The following is a 19,177-nucleotide window of genomic DNA, read 5'->3' as shown; positions in this document are numbered from 1 at the left end:
TTAAGGATTGCTAATACCGCTAAATAAAAATATAAGTAATTAAATAAATTCAAATGGATAGGAATGTCATACATTTGCGTATAAACTGAGCAATATATCCTTTAAAATAAAATCGGGGTTGATCAGCTGTAAACCAGCTGTGACATACATTAGATAAGATGATAGGAACGGCGACCAATCAGAGAGCAGTATAAGAAACGTAGTTTACCCCCACTCCTCTCTAAGCGGCAACGACCGGTGGAAAAAGGAAATACACCTGAATTTAGCAGAAAACCGTAGCTGCAGCTTTGCGGTTCAACGCGACATTCACGCGCGAAAAACGCTTGCCAAAGCTTGGCTTTGATTCTTTCAAAGTAAATTATCGGTGTTATTTTATCGTTCACGTTACTTGTTTTTATGTATTCTTACCATGTAAAGCGTTAATATGCCTAAAATCGCATAAATTGTGGATTTAAAGTGTAAAATAAGTGGAAAGTGCCCTAACAGTCGTTAGTAGGTGAGGCCAGATTCCTCGAGCTAAAGACACATTTTTTGTGTAACTATGCATCCTGCTAATGTTTGAAGACGAGGTAAATTTACTTTAATTCATCATTCTGTAAAAAAATGTGAAAAAGTACACGATACATCCTTCAAATCGTGTCGAACTTCGTGTCCTAGGAACCGGCTCTAATGTCCGCGGCACTGAATTATTTTCTCGTCAATGTATGCAATAATTTACCACTGTAAAATTTAAAAATAAATATGAGGCTTTTATCCTATGTGTTTTTATTGTTCTAAAATTATAAAAAATGTTTTAAGCCCGGGTTAAAGATCTCAAATGGCTACGTGTCTAATGGCGTTCGGAGGGATTTTCGCGCGCCTTTTCCGTCATTCGTGGCAGAGTTCTTTGTAATTTCCATTATATTTTGAAATTATAACATTAATTAGAGACAATATATTTTGTTTTAATTTTAGGAGTATTTAGGTAAGGTTTTGGTGCATCGGTTTCCCAAAAACCTTCGACTCAATAAACGCTTTCCGGCGCCAAAATCCGCCCCACGGTGTGCTGTCATGCTTGCTGAAAAATCCTCATATTTCGTGTCATTTATGTATTCTTTTAATAAAATATCCATTTTTGGGTACACAAAGTATTCATAAACGTTGATAAAAATCTGGTAAATCAATTTGTCTGTTTGACTTATTTTTCTACTATCATAACCCCACGATGAGCCCCAAGCTTCATAGAAAAAGGAAGTCTCTTAATGTGACCTCAAATTATTTTATTAATAGTATTTATTTTTTATTTTTCAGATTCTTAGGTTAATCCTAAACGTCTCGTGGATATCAACATAAAATGGCACAATTGGGGTGAGTACAAATGGATTTCTTAATATAACAGAAGGTGGGTTTCATAATGAAGTTGTGTATTAGATTCCGTTTATTCGTTTAAATAATACCAATGTAATATTATAAGTTCTGGTATAGTATTACTAGTAATTTAATAACGAATACCAAATTTAAATGTATAAAGAATTATTTAATTTTTTTGTAGATGTATCGAAGGTTTATATATGATAAGTAAATAATATTTTATAAATTGTTTCAGTGAAAACTCATCGGACCATACAACTTTAATTAAACGAAAACGAAAACTATCAGAAGACAAGGTATGATAATGTACAAACCACTAAGATATTGTCGTCTATGCTTTCATCATTACTTTGTATTTTGATTTCGTATTTAAAACAACCAATATTTATTTATCCATAAGATAACATTACATTGCTCACATTTTTGTAAATAGCTTTTATTTTAATTTCCAAATCACAATTCATTTAAAAAAAAATCTGTTGTTAATTATGATATATAGAAAAAAAAAATCTTTTACTTGCTATCTTTACTTTTACTGAATATCAATTTTTAAAACCAGTTTTTTCTGTTTGTTTTTTTGCTTTCTGTCATACATTTTTACAGTAGATGATGTGAATTTTTTTGAAGGAGCTACATGTCTTTGAATGAATCCATAAATAAATATAATAAAAGACCCCCCACAGAGATTCTAATTTCATACTTGCTAATTCATGTTGGTTTTTCTTTGATAAGTTTCAATACAAATATTTTGATTGATAACTCGATTTATGATGTAAGACTAAGGATAGTGTAAAAATTATGATATTTTGTTAATTTTCTAAACAAAATTAAGTTTAATTTTAATAAACAAAAAAAGTTTAATTTTAATAAACAAAAAAGTTTAATAATTAAGTTAACCTTTTCCACTCTGACCATTTTTTCTGATCAGCTACTCTGATCAAAAAAATGTGAAGTTTTTCTATCATTAAAATAAATATTTTGGTTCCCTAATTTTGGGACACTGTCTGGCAATTTGTATGACCATTCGTTTTTATAACTGAACTTGAAAGTATAACTTTCATAGTTTTCCATGGCGGATTAACTAAAAAATATTTATTATAAACATATAAAATGCAATTTCTGTTATTTTAACTACTAACACTAATCACTCAATTTTGAAATATAATAGCTCCTCAAAACGAAAAAATATGGTCACAAAAGGTGGGAGTATCCTTGGAGTATCTAAGTAATGGAAAGTTTTATTGAAGAAATGTTGGTTAATTCAATATGTTGCGATGATTAACCGCATTTATCTCAAATATTTTTTGGTAGAATATACTTGGGTGATAGAGAAATCAATGATTAAAGTTATACCTGCGCCGGGCCAGACATTGTGGCCCACGGAGCTGCCTACTAGAATCATACGGGCCAGAATGTCTGGCCTACAGGGTGGTAAGAGTTAAGAAAGTACTTATATATTTTATTTCAGGATGATGAAGACTCAATGCCTCCGTGCAAGCAAATGATGCGCGTGTCTCGTTGTGGTGACGAGAGCACTTCACTGGAAGATTCCTTCCAGTTTCCGGTACCGAGTGATGATGAAGTGATAGATTTCTCAAGCGTTCCTCCCACTGACTGCGATGAGCCGAAGACCTTATCTGAGTATGATCATCCCGGGTTCAGTCCACACTATGATGACTTATACCAATTAGAAAATTTTTTGAATTCAGATTCTTCACAAAACCCAAAAGCTGTTAGGTGAGTTTTTTCTTCTTCTTATAAGTGCAACTAAAATATGCTCAGATTTGTGTGAAAGTTGTATTTATTGATTGATATGATTTGTAGAATTCTGTATTGGGCGATCGGCTACCGTTCTGGAGGTTCCGCGTTTGTAAAATGCAGTGCCCTATGCACCCCAATGGTGCATAGGGCACCGCATTATATAAACACAGTTTTATCTTGATCATTAACACATGAAGGAAAGGTGATCAGCCCTTCGCTTCGGGTACCAGTCCATGGTAATATTGAATAAATATTAAAGTGAAAAAATCACTTATATTTATTTGACCCCCCCTGGGGATTGAACCCGGGACCTCCAGTGCGGTAGCCGAGCATGCTGATCATTACACTACAGAGGCTGATATTTGATTCAGTTGATAACATGATGTTAATATTTCTTTTTCAGTCCTCAAAAAACATTCAGACGGAGAAAATGCCCTTTTCCGAATTTGTCGTGGGCGGATCACTGCGACGTGTGGCACAAGATGTGCGAGGGAGATGTGGAGGCGGCGGCCTGGAGAACGCAGCACCTCTTCCAGCACCACCCGGGGTTGCAGCTCCGCATGCGAGCCATACTGCTGGACTGGCTTATCGAGGTTTGGACTTCTGCACCTTGTTTCTGCCTCAAATATCTAATCTTCTCTCTAGTCTCAGACTACAAGAAGATTCTTCTTTGGTCTGAGGATAGTGCTGCCCTTGGCGGTGCCGATCCTTGGCAATGATTTTTTTTTTTTTTTTTTACTATAGGCTGCCTTCAATATTTATATGGATGTATTATCATGTCTGCCTCCATAGTGTAATCGTCAGCACGCTCGACTATCATTCTGTAGGTCCCCAAGTTCGATTCCCAGGGGGGGGTCAAATAAATATAAGTGATTTTTTCACTCTAAAATCTATTCAATATCGCCCTGGACTAGTACCGGAAGCGGAGGGCTGATCACCTTTCCTTCATGTGTTAACGATCAAGATAACACTGCGTTTATATGCAGTGCCCTATGCACCATTGGGGTGCGGATAAGGGTTTGAAGAAGAATTTTTATATCCATCACCCTTGAGCACTGTGGTGGATAAACTATGGGTCCTGACGTTTTACACACATTCACTTTTATATACATCACCCTCTAGCACTGTGGTGGACAAACCATGTGTTCTGACCACTTGAAAGGTTTAGAGAGAAAAATTGTGGGTAGCGCCGAAATTTTGGCAAAGTGGACAAAATCAACTGAAATTGGATGAAAATGATTTCTTAGTCTGGGTATTTTTGACATTATTTTGTAAGTAAAATATTTATGGACCGAGGGCCTTTTGTTTTTTTGTCATGCGGTCATTTGATATGATTTTGCTGGTATGATTTTTGTGGAATTTTCCCACAATTGCTAATGGCTAAAAATATTAGTTAAGGGTAAATATAAGGGTTGCCAGGAATGATAGCAAAATATCCTGGCAAGTTGACCAAAGTAGCACACTGTAATCAACAAATTTTTTTTAAACCTTTTTGGGTCAAGCAAAGTTTTTCTCTCCCCTTTATGAACTTTATAGGTACTATAGAATTTTACTGTCTAACTAAATACATAAAAATACATTTTGTATTAGAAATATAATTCCGGAAAGAAGGAACATTGGATAATGAAAAATACACATAAAAGAGTTAGGCATCCAACACATTTAATACAGTATAATGATTTTAACCGGATCCACGCGGCTCGCATAACCGTATGTGTTTTAACAAAACATGCCCCATACGCGGCTGACATAAGCATTCGTGTTTTTACATTGCTCCAAGTTTCGAACCTCAGTTCAACTTAGAGGGATTTTTTCATGGTGTGGAACTTTGGATAAAATAATACGTCAATCCTTGGCCTTATGACATCTGTTGAAATATCTGACTAATAATTTGTAACATCACAAGGATAAATAAAAGAACAGATACCTGATTTTTCTTGCGGTCGGTAATTAGTCCGTGCCATAATCATGCCCTATATCTGTCTCACTCTCGACGCTACGCATCGCCAGTGGGTAAAAGTGACACACGATGCGTGCTTTGATTTATTTATGTTACGATCTAATTTGTTTATATTACGATATATTTAAAGAATAATGTGACACACGTGTATTATAGAGTACAAAAAAGGCACAATGAATCCCATTGAACGTTTTTGTTTAGGAAAATAAATCGTTTCTTAACTAAATACATGATAAAAGTAATCATTTAAAAAACGGCGAAATACCGCCGCGCACGGGCGTCTCTTAGGAACAAAGTTAACGCGGTTAAAAGGTTAATGGCAACAGTGCTAAAGGAAGAATTTGAAATATCTTACACGCCAATTAAAATTACTAAGTGGTATATTAAAGTTGGTAGTGCTATGTTTTGATTGAACTTATATGGAAGCTTACCTGAGTGTTTGCAATTAGTTCAACATGTTTTTTTTTCATCCTAAATAAGTTCAGAAAAACAAGGATGTAATTATTTTTAATTGTGTAAAAAAAAAAAAATTTATTCCTGTTTTCTTCTTCCTTTATCTGCATACATTGGTGGCTCAGAGCACCATATTGGATTGACGGAGTATTGTCCTGGTCATAACTTTCATTCACAAAGGTATTCAGGCCTAAACTCATGGTAATGTTCAAAATTATTGTCAAAAGTATATAATATTAATTATCATTTGATTCTTTCGGGTATTGGACTTAAAATCTCTTTAAAACCTCCTTAAAACCTCTAAACAAAGACCAGTTTTAGATAATCTAGAAAAATTAGAATTAAGTAAAATTAGAATAGATTCTTTCGGGTATTGGACTTAAAATCTCTTTGAAACCTCCTTAAAACCTCTAAACAAAGACCAGTTTTAGATAATCTAGAAAAATTAGAATTAAGTAAAGCATTTAATAAAGACTTACCCATAATAAATAACCAATTAAATTTAACCACAAGTCCACTTTTAAAATTATTCCCATTGTGATTCACTTGTCTTCTTTCTCTCTTTCAAAATTTTATTTTTGTATAAATGTCAGACCGTAACTATTTCATTTTAATCTTTCAAGTTTTTAAAAGTTGTATTACACAAGAAGTTAGCAATGCTTTAAAATACAAAATTTTATTTTTATTTGTTTAATTTAATTTTCAGGTGTGTGAAGTTTACAAATTATATAGAGAAACCTTCCACTTGACTGTAAACTACATAGATAGATATTTGTCAAATACTGAAGATGTTTATAAAGGAAGGCTCCAGTTGATTGGTAAGGATTATAATTTACATTTTAATAAAAAAAAAATATTTATTGTTTCGGCATTAACTTTGTGGTAAGACATGTTACAATGATTCAAGAAAACACTTGTTTTATACCACTTGAGTTTTATTAAAGACTACATGTTTCAGAAGTTAAACTTCCATCATTCAGGTCTGGATAATAACTAAAATATAAAATATAAAATTGTTCTATAAATAAGGAGAGGGGAAAGTTAGGGGAAGTTAGATACAAATCACTCATTCCACTCTCATAAATTAAAATTATTACACCTTGTTCCACATAAAGGCCAAAGTATGAATTATTTAGAAAATTTTGAAATCCAAAAGAACCTAAATTCTAATAATAATTTATTAAATAATATATTGTTTCAAAATTCTTCACCTTTGCTTTCCATTTTTCCTTTGTTTTCAAACTCCGCCCCTTGACTAACCCCCTTCCCCTCTCCTTATTTATAGAACAATTTTATATTTTAGTTATTATACAGACCTGAATGATGGAAGTTTAACTTCTGAAACATGTAGTCTTTAATAAAACTCAAGTGGTATAAAACAAGTGTTTTCTTTAATCATTGTAAAATAAAATTTCATTTATTGCTTTTCGTTTATTACTATAGTGATCATTATAAATATTTTACTGTAACAAAACGTTAAGTTGATTGTGTATTTTTTTATTATTTATATACAGATAATTTGGCAAAAACCACTTGTTGGGTATAATATGGATTGTACCTTGATATGGGTCGGGTTGTGGTCCCGTGGCTAGTGTCGCGGACTCTTGAGTCACAGTAGAGTATGGAAAAATTTGTTTTACAAAGCAAATTAATTATTACTCGCATATTGAAAAAAAAACTTGTCCGCCTCCTTGGTGTAATGGCTCGCGTGTTTAGCTACCGTGCTGGAGGTCCTGGGTTCGATTCCCAGGGAGGGGTAAAAATAAATATTAGTGATTTTATACTCTAATATTCATTTAATATTACTATGGACTGGTCTCTGAAGTGCAGGAGTGAGCACCTTGCCTTTGTGTAAGTAACGATCAAGATAACACTGCGTGAATATGATGCAGTGCCCTATGCACCATTGAGTGTGGATAAGGGTTAGAAGAACAGGCGCCGTGGCGAGTTTGGTACTTGCTTGACTGCAAAACTGGCATTTTATGGAATAAAGCCTCTATTAGAGGCTTTATTCCATAAAAAAATATTATTCCAAAAATTATTCCATAAAATTATTCCATTAAAAATTATTCAATTAAAAATTATTTAATTAAAAATTAATCCAAAAAAAAAAACTATTAGAGGCGTTATTCCATAATTTTTTTAATTTAAAAATACTTTCTTTCCAGGTATCACATGTCTTTTTATTGCCGCTAAAGTGGAAGAGGTCTACCCTCCGAAGATTGGAGAGTTTGCCTACGTGACTGATGGAGCTTGTACTGTAGAAGATATTTTATGTGAAGAAATAGTTGTCTTGCAAACTTTGAGTTGGAAAACCACACCCTTAACAATAAACAAATGGTTGAATGCATATATGCAACTAAACACTCTCCAAGAAGCAAACCAAAAGACTCCGATAAAAAATAATGATAGTCCATCGGATGAAATGAAAGAGTACACGTTTATATTTCCTCAATATTCCTCTTTGGAGTATGTGATATGCGGACAGCTTATTGACTTGGCCGTTCTGCATGTCGGAGTAAATGCATTTTCCTACGGTCTCTTGGCTGCAGCGGCTGTTGCACACATTTTTGATAAGGATGTTGCGATGCGAGTGTCAAGTGAGTCATATTTTTTTCACTTTATTCAATATTATTAATGCATGGTGATCAGTCCAATGCTACAGATGTTACCCCAGGGTCTAAGAGAGAATAGAATACCTCACCTCTCTGTTTTTCTAAATATATATGTTCCAGATTTGTGATCAAGTATTTGGACACAAGAAGCATGCCCGCAAACACAGAAACATTCCCGATATGTCAAATTGTCCATATTCACCCGACACATATGAAGTATAAGAGGTCAATATCGCTGGCTGGTTCATTTGCAGAATATGTTGAGATTATGTTGAATGATATATTACATTCAATACAAAATATATTTGTAAAAATATTCAATAGAATATTATTACAAAAAAATATCCAGAGACTCTTATATTGAGAAACAAAGGATATAATACAAAATATATTTGTATAAATATTCAATAGAATATTATTACAAAAAAATATCCAGAGACTCTTATATTGAGAAACAAAGGATATAATACAAAATATATTTGTATAAATATTCAATAGAATATTATTACAAAAAAATATCCAGAGACTCTTATATTGAGAAACAAAGGATATAATACAAAATATATTTGTATAAATATTCAATAGAATATTATAACAAAAAAATAACCAGAGATTTTTATATTGAGAAACAAAGGATATAATACAAAATATATTTGTAAAAATATTGAATAGAATATTATTACAAAAAATATTCAGAGACTCTTATATTGAGAACCAAAGGATTAAAAAAAGTGTCGTAAATGGGCCTTAAAAAACTGTCTGGTACTTTGTAAATATGTATCGTTATTCAGGAATCTTATGAAAAAACCCCAAAGATTTTTTAACTACCTTTTGAACAATAACCCAAAGGTTGGGCGGTTAAAAATGAAATATATAATAGTCCTTGTAATACATTTGTCTGTGTTCATAGTGCAGTGTTTAGCCTGTTGGGTTACCCAAGGTCCCAGCTTTGATCTCCAGGGGCCGAAATAACGAAAATGATTTCTCTTTACTCCAATATTTACTTCAAACTACCCTGGACTGGTATCTGAAGCAAAGGACTGCTTAATTTGCCTTCTTGATATTAATGATAATGGTGTCTTAATCACTCAATTCTTCAAACCCTTATCCGCACCCCAATGGTGCATAGGGCACTACATCATATAAACACAGTGTTATCTTGATCGTAACACATGAAGGAAAGGTGATCAGCCCTCCACTTCAGGTCCAGGGTAATATTGAATATATATTAGAGTGAAAAAATCACAAGTATTTATTTGACCCCCCTTGGGAATCGAACCCGGGACCTCCAGAACGGTAGCCGAGCGTCGTGACCATTACACTACGGAGGTAGACAAATCACTCAATAGTGCCCTAAATTTATCCTTTGGGTGATTGGGTGCAGATCAGGGCTTATGATTTTATGTGGATATGCAACATATAAAAAATAAAAAAATAATAATGCTGTAATATGTATTATGATTTTATAAACATGATTTCTCTTCAGTTTTTTCATAGTAAAATTTGATGTTCTTCATGAAAATGTAAAATTTTTGATATCTCTTTTATAAATTGCTGAAGTTATTCAATGAACGATATTCTATATCAGATCAAGATAACCTTATATGAACTTTTATGATTTGCATACTAGGCTGACTACATTTACATAAGTTCACATTAAGTGAGTCATGCGCTATTTCCAATTCAGTTTATTTTTTATAAACTCTGGCGGTATTCATAACATGAATAGTTTTTATAAATGTGTTGACAAACTGGGTGCATTTTTTTGCATTTTTATATGTTAAAGGTTCTGAACCTTTTTGAAGTCAGGGAGCGCTTTTGATTATAAGGAAAATTCGCGGTACGCCAGAACCAAAGATTAAAAAAACGTACAAAGATAACTTTTATTAAAAATAAAAATGATTATTTTATTATATACAAGTTAGAAAATTACATAAATAAAAAAAAAACACGACTTCATTCATTCAAACCCTTATCCGTACCTCAATGGTGCATAGGGCACTGCATCATATAAACGCAGTGTTATCTTGATCGTTAACATATGGAAGAAAGGTAATCAGCCCTCCGCTTCAGGTACCGGTCCAGGATAATATTGAATAAATATAAAACATAAATACCACAATGAAACTTTTTGCGGCACAAATTATTTAATGTGACTCTGAGCTTGTTGGCTTTTAGAAATTTCAACGATATTAGGTCTAATTTGATATACCTACTCTTATTTCTTCATCCAAATAACTGAGATGTCAAGATTGCCAAGATTTGCAAATCCTTTCAATCAACCTACCATTGATGGAGCACCGTCTGTACAAATTGCTACACATAATTTCCATGATATTTTCAATTGTTCTAAGTTGATGATATAGAATCAAAGATACATATATATTGACTGCTCGGCTGTCCAAACTTAAAACACAGTAAGGGACATTTTTTTTTGCATTTTTGGACTAAGTAGAATCTACTTAGTCCAAAAATGCAAAAAAAATGTGCAACATAAAAATGTCCCTTACTGTGTTTTGAGTTTGGACAGCCGTGCTGTTGTGAAGTGACACAACTACACTTCGCAAGGGTGTTGCCATCTAGCCATTATATTTGCAACTCAAATCACACAGTAAATGAGTCAAGTTCATGGAGCACTTGCGACAAGCCTGCGGAGCACCAGTGCTCCGCGGGGCACCGGTTAAAAACCACTGTGTTAGAGAATGCAAATGGAAACCCAGAGATCTGCACTTGGGTTTGATAATGTACAATCGCTGCTGCCCCTGCTTTCACTCTTAGTATGAACATGGTTTTAGTTACACAACATTTTTACCTTCTTTGTCTTCAGGTTTCACATGGGAAGAGTTAGAGCCATGCTATGATTGGCTGAAGCCCTTTGCCTTTGTCTTGCAATCGGATGGCGTGGGGGTCGGAGCCAAGGGGGGCGGGAGCACGGCTGCCGTTCTGCCTGACTGCGGAGCCGACTTTACCACGTCTGGGGGAGGATTGGCGCGGATATGTCCCAATATAAACCTTGACCAGAGTCACAGGATACAAGTGCACAATATATGCCTAGATCTATTTGTAAGTATGATATTTTGTTATTTTTATAAAAAAACGGAAATATGCGAGATCGAAGATGTCGTTAGACCGAAGGAGACAATGGTATGCGCATGTGAGGAGAATGGAACCATCCAGACTCCCCCACATCGCACTGTACGGCCAACCCCATGGTAGACGACTCCCGGGCAGACCACTAAAGAGATGGATCGATAGCTGGGAATCGACGTCGCAGGAGGCTAATCCCTGCTAAAAACAGGCTGCAAGGCCTGCAATAAGAAGAAAAAGAAGATATTTTGTTATCATAAAAGCTAACTACATTGTTACTCAAATTATTGTTTTTAAAACATAGGTTCTCCTTTCCAAATTAAGTATTAACAAATGTGTTATGTTCACTTTACCTCATCCTGTTGACTTCACATATTTACCTCATTTGCATCCTTGTGTGGTAATTAAATTACTTTTATCTTTAGTTGGTTAAGGTACGAGGGCCGACCCAAAAGTAACAATAAAAAGTAAATTTTACACACTTAATCAAATGATTTTTTTTTGAAAATTTACACACTTATGTACCATGTTATGAGCCGAAAAATAAAAAAAAATTGGTTAAAAACGGTAATGTTTGGAAGTTTTTTTGACGTTTTTAGTCTCCCGATTTTTACGATTCGGCGAAATTTTGACGTAATCGTATATAATAACTGTGTATCGTAAAAATCGGGAGACTAAAAACGTCAAAAAAACTTCCAAACATTACCGTTTTTAAACAATTTATTTTTTATTTTGCGGCTCATAACATGGTACATAAGTATGTAAATTTTCAAAAAAAAATCATTTAATTAAGTGTGTAAAATTAACTTTTTATTGTTACTTTTGGGTCGGCCCTCGTATACATATATAATTTAAATTCACCGATAAAATGTTTATCAAACTATGACATTCATATCAGTCAAATAATTTGGGTAATAATTAATGATCTTCAATCTTTTGTGTTGTTTTATGAGCACAAATTAGTGAGAAAATGCTATTTTACGAATGAGATGTTGAGTGTAACATTTCCTATTTTATCAAATAGGAGATGTTGCATTCAACAGCATAGCATTTTTAACAGATAAATAAACCTTGGTTTTCATTGACATGCATAATTTTTTTTTCTTTTCGACACAATCTCCTAATATTACAATAATTTTACTGTCATTTACTCATTAAACATGTATTTTATTTTCCATATACATTAAACATATCGCCTACTACTTTCAAGAACGTCATAAATCAAAAAACTTGATTTTTCAGGAGACCGTTTTTAAAGTTTAAAAATATAAAATAAAATAAATATCAAGCCACTTATTGTACTTTTTACTACGCAACAGATCTTTTTAGGTAAAACCTGATGATTTTTTCTCCATTTGAAAAATATTTATTTTTTTAAAAAAATAATTAAACAATACCTCTTTTCTTCAAAATGCAAAAACAACACTTTCTGCCATGTAGCGGGTAAATATTAAGTTAAAAAAAGCCTCTTTTTCTGGGATATAGCACATTTTCTGGGCATTCCGAAAATATGCTCAACTGAAAATTGTCAATTTTTGATTTATGACGTTCTTGAAAGGAGTGAGCGATATATGTACCACATTTTCAAATATAAGTTAAATAGAACAGGGGTGCAAAAATCTCTAGTTAAGCTATAAAGGTACAACATTGATGTTTCAAAGCCTTGTAGTTGATTGTAAATAAATAATATGCATTTTTTTTAAGGACAAAGCTCAGCAAAGCATGGAAAGTAGCAGGATAAAATGTATCGAGGGCACCCCCACCACTTCCCTGGTGACCGAGGGGGGAGGGTGCGCTCTGCCCCCCATCACCCCTCCCCACAGTAACCACAAAAAGGCTGACAGCCTAGAGACGAATACCCCCATACAAGCAGCTGCGGACAAATGACTAGCTCACACTACGTTCTTCTGCTTCCTACTCCTGTTCTTGTGGTTGTTGAGGCGGATGAACATCGTCTGTGTGTCACGCTGATGATCTACGATTGATGAGTCTACCAAAAAATTGGCATCGGTCATCGAACTGGGAAACTGAGCATTAGTTAAATATCAGTCGCAATCCGCTTACTGTGATTTTTTCCTTCTCTTTGAAGAAGTTGAACTTTGCCTTTGTTGCATGCTTTAGAAACAATTTCACCATAATTTACTGTGATTTTAAACATTTTCATGTGCAGTTCTGCAAGGCTAGTTACTGGCTGACGATATTTCACGCAAATTATACTAATGCAAGTGTTATATTGGTGCGTCGAGTCAATTGTGTTTCTACTGTGGAATGTGAAATTGGATTTAGGTATGCAAGAGAAGTTGTGATATGTATGTATGTGCATGCAGCATTCCTTGAAATATTGATGCAACTTTGGACATTTTAGTATTGTATAGAAAGATCTGTGATCCCGATTTTGTAAGATCTCTGGGTTTGTGCAAAATGTTACGGTTGCGTACGATAAGAAGAGCATGTTATTATAAAAAAATGGATTTATATGAAAGTGAAACCATAGATTTAAATTATTTATTGATTGAATAACATTATTATTTTGCTGAAAAGCATTTTAATTTTGCTGTAGTAATAATTTATCATGATAATTTTATTCGCCTATTAATCATTAATTTACATATCTAGGAAAAATAACTGTCGGTGGTGATTTCTTTTTCACTATTTTGGAGTATGACCATATTAATTTTTGGTTGTACGCAAATATGTATGTATGAAAAATATATAATTTATTTTAACATTGAATTGAGTATGTGGGTAATTATTTATATTATGAAGTTTGAATGAAAGTTTCATAATATGTTATTAAAATCATTCTTCTTTTCGTGATTTTGAACTGAATTCTGCTTTATTTTGTTTGCCATCTATTCATTACTTAGTAAATTTTGTATCGGTCCATTGGGAGAGTCAAAGGATCTATGAGAATTTTTTTACAAAATTGGTTTTTAATTAATTTCAGTACTCAAAAATTCTCTATAATGTTACTTAAAACTATTATAGAACATCAAAATATATTAAAATTTAAGAATGTTTAATTTTACTCTGAAGCATACTAATGCTTTGGAGTAAAATTTGTAGTTGGTACGCTATTTCTCAAGCCAATTCTTGGACCTCATGCCTGAGTGAATATATGTGAAAATATTTAACCATCCAAATAGTACCCATGTTAAACGAGTTAATTTAACCTTACCCAGTTCAAGTCAATTTTTTTAGCTTATCCTGCAATATCACCAAATTATACATAGTACCTTAATCTTCCAAAGCACAGAGATATGCTTTTCAAGTACAATTAAAGCATTATCTAATGTTCACGGAGATGATGAATTCTCCGAGATGTAATAATATACTGACCAAAGATGGTTCCCAACCATATTTCACATAATGTAGGTAGTGTAATTAATTTCTCTAATTTCTAATAGTTAAATTATTACTTTCTGTGCAAATTCTTTGGGAACTAGAAATACGCTTAACAATTATGTGTATCATGACTTCATAAATATATATCGCTACTTTTATCTTAGTTTTAACTGTATTTTAGCCCCAGCTTTTGCCTTTGTTTCTTGTGATTTGAAAGTAAAATGTTTACTTGTTTTAATTTACATTATTATGTGAGTTATCGCAAGTAAATACATTTATAAATATTATATATAAAAATAAACAACCTTCTTATTATTTATGGTACATCAAGGAAAATATCAAAACAGGTGATGTTGAATCATTCTTTCACTCTACTTTCATTTTTCCTTGCATTGTTGATTTCTTCCCTAGTACATTTTCCTTGATTTACATAATTTTTTGTCACTTCATAGAAGAAGAAAAAACTGGTTTCACTGCTTCATGAATGTCACCCGAACCGCCCAAACTCAAAATTTCCTTTTATTTTGTGCATTTATTAAATCCCAAAAGTGGTCACAAACAATATATCTATATAGGTATTCCATATTACTACTGGCTACTTTCACAGAATAAAGAATAAAGACATACCTGTGTACTGGTTGTTTGCTTAATTTAATAACTACCATATTATTAGAATATTGCCATGAATCAATGAAAAAAAAATGGTGTACAAAATTGTGTTCTTATGAAATAACTTGTTGGCATTTGAAATAAAAAAAAACACCCAGAATTTAAAAATAATTTCAAATAAATATTACCTAGCTTTAAATCCTAAAATTGTGGAAAAATAGGAATCCATTCAAAATAGGGGGAAAAATTTGGCTGAATGTTCTGTTTTCCTTCATCAGTTTAGAGGGAAAAAAAAAAGTATTATTAGTAAAAAGAAATAAATATCGATACTGGATAAAGAAATGTAAAAAGGGCTGAAGTAACAAGAGATTATTTTTCCGCATATTTAAATATTTTGCGGTACCTGGTTTTATGTTCTAATGACTTGTGGCACTTCAGCCATCCAAAATTTGTCAACTATTTATACGAAAATAGGACTTCAGTACTTCAGATTTCAAAAACTTTTTCTTTAATAAAATTTGCTACTTTTTAAACTATGACAAGGCATCTAAAACAAAGCTTTAAATTTTTATACGTCCTTGTTTCAATGTGAATTTGTGAAATAAAGACTGACCATATTTATTAAAATCAGTTTGTATTGTAATTTGGACACAGTATGTACCATAAAAAAGTGAGGTTAAAGTACTTAGATACTAGCAAAAATTATGCCTTGTAATTATGTCCTGGGTTTTTACTCTTATTGTATTGTTATTTGGACGCAATACCCTAAAAATGTGAGGTTTAATTACTTTGATTTGGGCAAAAATTATGCTTTGTAATTATGTCCTGGGTTTTAACTCTTATTGTATTGTTATTTGGACACAATACCCTAAAAAATGTGAGGTTAAATTCTTTGATTTTGGCAAAAATTGTGCTTTGTAATCATGTCTTGGATTTTTACTATTCTTCTACTTCTTCATGCGCCCTCTGTCCTCCACTGCTGAATATAGGCCTCTTCCCCTTTTTTCCATTTCCTCCGGTCGGTTGCTGCTTGCAGTCAATTTTTAACCCAGAATGGTCGGCTACAGACAGCGTCTGTCCCCTATGTTAAAGGCGGCTGAAACCCAAAACTCACCAACCCGTCTGGCAAGCATGGTGTTTAAACCTTCCCCTCTCGGTGATGTGTATTTACTACAACTTGACTTTAAAAATGAGAATATCAATAAAAAATGTAATAGATACTGGCTCAGAATTTTTGTATTCCTCTGTAAACTTTTACGTGTTACATAAAAGTATTAAAATATAAAATTATTCATTTGCAGCGACGAAAATATATAAATTGTAAAAAAAATTGAGGATAGAATCACCAATACACAAACGTTTCTCAGTGTATGCATGCATGCCACGCTTTACGTATACGCTCACGCGGCTTCATTCTGTTTCCAACGATCTCATTTTAGTTGCGCACAAGTCGTCACTCAGGGTGGTCGTACAGCTACTGCGGCTATTTGCGATATATTTTATTTTTCTTTTTATGATATTTACCAGAGGCTAACATTACAAAATTGATACATTTCAACTTTGACTATGGTCAATAAAAGCAACATTTTGGAATATTTACATTTTTCCCATTTTTAAATCACATTTTCATATGGTGTACAAAATACATATCACCGGTGCACGCGAAAGTTTTTAGCACCGTAAGGGAAGGGTTAAATGCCTTCTCTAACTTTTCTCTCATCTCTTTCCAAATCAAATCAATGGATTTTGGCTCAGCACGGTAATATAGCCATCCTAAATGAAAGACATGTATTTCTTTATTGATTTGGCGTTTAATTTGTAGAACTCCATTTTAATTTATGTATTAATTTTTAAATCAAACACAGATTTTTTGAGTCTACTAAGTTGTATTTTATTAACAAAAACACATAAAAAGTTAATATTGTAACAATTGTTTCGCCTAGTAGTTTATTATGTGTTTTTGTTAATAAAATACAACTTAGTAGACTCAAAATATCTGTGTTTGATTTAAAAATTAATACATAAAATAGACATGTATTTGTTCAATTTCATAACTGGATGTGTAAACACTACTGGTGTGCTTCGTTTTTTTCTTCTATTAAATGCTTGGAGTGGAGTGGAGTGTATTATAACTGAGTGAAGGCAAAAAAAATCAAATCATGTTGCATAAACAGTTCAAACGATATATTCAATATAGTATCATCGATTATAATTACATATATAAAAAAAGCTTACATTTTTAAAAAGTTTTGTAAATAAGGTTATTTTAAGAATAATATTATTCATAAAAGGCAAAGTGATTTTTTTATCAGCCATAGTTTGAACATAGTCTATCAAAAGGCATTATATAATCCTTTATTAAAATCCATAACAATCTTTTGTTTTATTATTAATGTTACTGCTAACGGTACTGGAACACTTTTCATTAGGAAGACGGAAACGCGCAAATGAAGACAATCTTTTATTTATTAAAAATTCACAATGTTATAAATGTGAAAATAACAAAATTACACCAATACATCGAAAATTACCAAACACAAGGGGCGAGAAGAACAAAGCGACACCAATATAAAAACAGCGAGCGCGGCGTATACACGTTTTGAATATTATTTAATCTGAGCACACAAAATTTTGTCCGCCACCCCTTATATACGATTTTAAAGGAGCTACACGTGGTGGGGACAATATTATAAACAAAATATAAGTCGATGAACTGCGTCTCTTTGTTCTTCTCGCGTACATTTATTAATACTATTTTAATACATAAATTATTCTGAAAAATACATAGATTTTGGCCGGAACAATTATTACATACTTTTTTTTTTTTACTTAAAAACAATGTTTTTTTTTAGTTAACAAAATAAAATATATAGAATAATAATATGATACTTAAATAAACCACTTGTATAAACTACTTTGGTTTACTCAGTTTGCTTGTCCTCTGGTTACACACACTTGAATTGTAATGTTTACTATTTTATTATTATATCTCATGCACATTGTAATACATTTTAGTCATTCGGTATCCAGTCTTGCTAATCTTAATAGTATAAAATTAATATTTTTGTGTTTACATCTGAAAACATAACTCATTAATTCGACCAATGATAATTAAATTTCATCATAGTTTGAAAAAGTTATGGAGTTCTGGTCCCTCGCAATGACATTTCACGTAAAACTTCACAGTTTGAAAATATATTTTAATTGAAATTTGAAATGCTAGTAAAATTACAAAGAAAATAGCGAATATTAGTTTTTATTATTCATATCTTTTCCTTTCAATTGAAGTAAATATGAATTACGAAAAATATCAATTTCTTCAAAAAAATCCAAAAATATTTTTGTTCAGAAATTTGTAATATTTTATGAGTGAAAACTGGTTTCTAGAACATCAGATAAATGACCTATTTCTTTGTAATTTTTTTTGTGTAAAAACTTCAGTTCATAAGTTCAACAAAGATGTTCATTGTTTCAACTATGCGATTTGTATGCCCAATGTGACTGGTAATTGGTAACAAATAAATAAATCTATCTGATTACATACTTTTTACCCTCATCAGCACCCAATAATGCATAGAACACTGCGTCAAATTGATGCAATATTGAGTTGATTGTTAATCATATGAAGGCAAGGTGATCAGTCTTGCCCATCAGGTATAAGTCCAGAGTAATGTTAAATAAATATTGGAGTGAAAATTTTTACTTTGAGCCCTTGGGAATTGAACCCGAGACCTTCAGCATGGTAGGTAAGCGCAGTTACAAACCGATAAATATTTTTTTTAGGGAGCTTGGGTTGTTTATATTAGTTTATATGCCTAGTCAAGTGGACAATAAAAAATAAATAATAACAACTTTCTGCTAAGTACTTTGCTACTCTTCAGCAGCATTTAATGTAATTTATTTAAATATGAACATCTGTATCTTAAATTGCAAGAAAATGGAATTAATCAACTGTGTTTTTAGTGCCTTAATGTGAATATTTTTTTTTATTATGTAA

General features: G+C 32.4%; 1 protein-coding gene across 2 annotated transcripts; it reads left to right on the top strand.

Annotated features, from left to right (window-relative positions):
* Positions 1 to 115: 115 nt before the first annotated feature.
* On the top strand, positions 116 to 17,088 carry CycE (cyclin E). Of its 2 annotated transcripts, none has more exons than XM_088257934.1 (9): positions 116 to 569; positions 1,291 to 1,347; positions 1,586 to 1,646; positions 2,819 to 3,087; positions 3,515 to 3,704; positions 6,231 to 6,342; positions 7,693 to 8,124; positions 10,967 to 11,202; positions 12,931 to 17,088. In XM_088257934.1, exons 2-9 carry the CDS (start codon positions 1,334 to 1,336, stop codon positions 13,111 to 13,113), a joined length of 1,497 nt encoding a protein of 498 aa, XP_088114060.1. In that variant the 5' UTR covers positions 116 to 569; positions 1,291 to 1,333; the 3' UTR covers positions 13,114 to 17,088. The 2 variants fall into 2 exon arrangements, with proteins under 2 accessions (XP_088114060.1, XP_088114061.1); XM_088257935.1 differs by lacking the exon at positions 116 to 569 and adding an exon at positions 1,111 to 1,154.
* Positions 17,089 to 19,177: the final 2,089 nt, after the last annotated feature.

The sequence above is a fragment of the Brachycentrus maculatus genome, unplaced genomic scaffold (assembly GCF_059751285.1).
Source record: "Brachycentrus maculatus isolate JH-2025_06_01 unplaced genomic scaffold, ASM5975128v1 h1tg000089l, whole genome shotgun sequence".
Classification (NCBI taxonomy): domain Eukaryota; kingdom Metazoa; phylum Arthropoda; class Insecta; order Trichoptera; family Brachycentridae; genus Brachycentrus; species Brachycentrus maculatus.
Note: the sequence above shows the minus strand (reverse complement) of the source record. Positions and strands in the feature narration are given on the sequence as shown.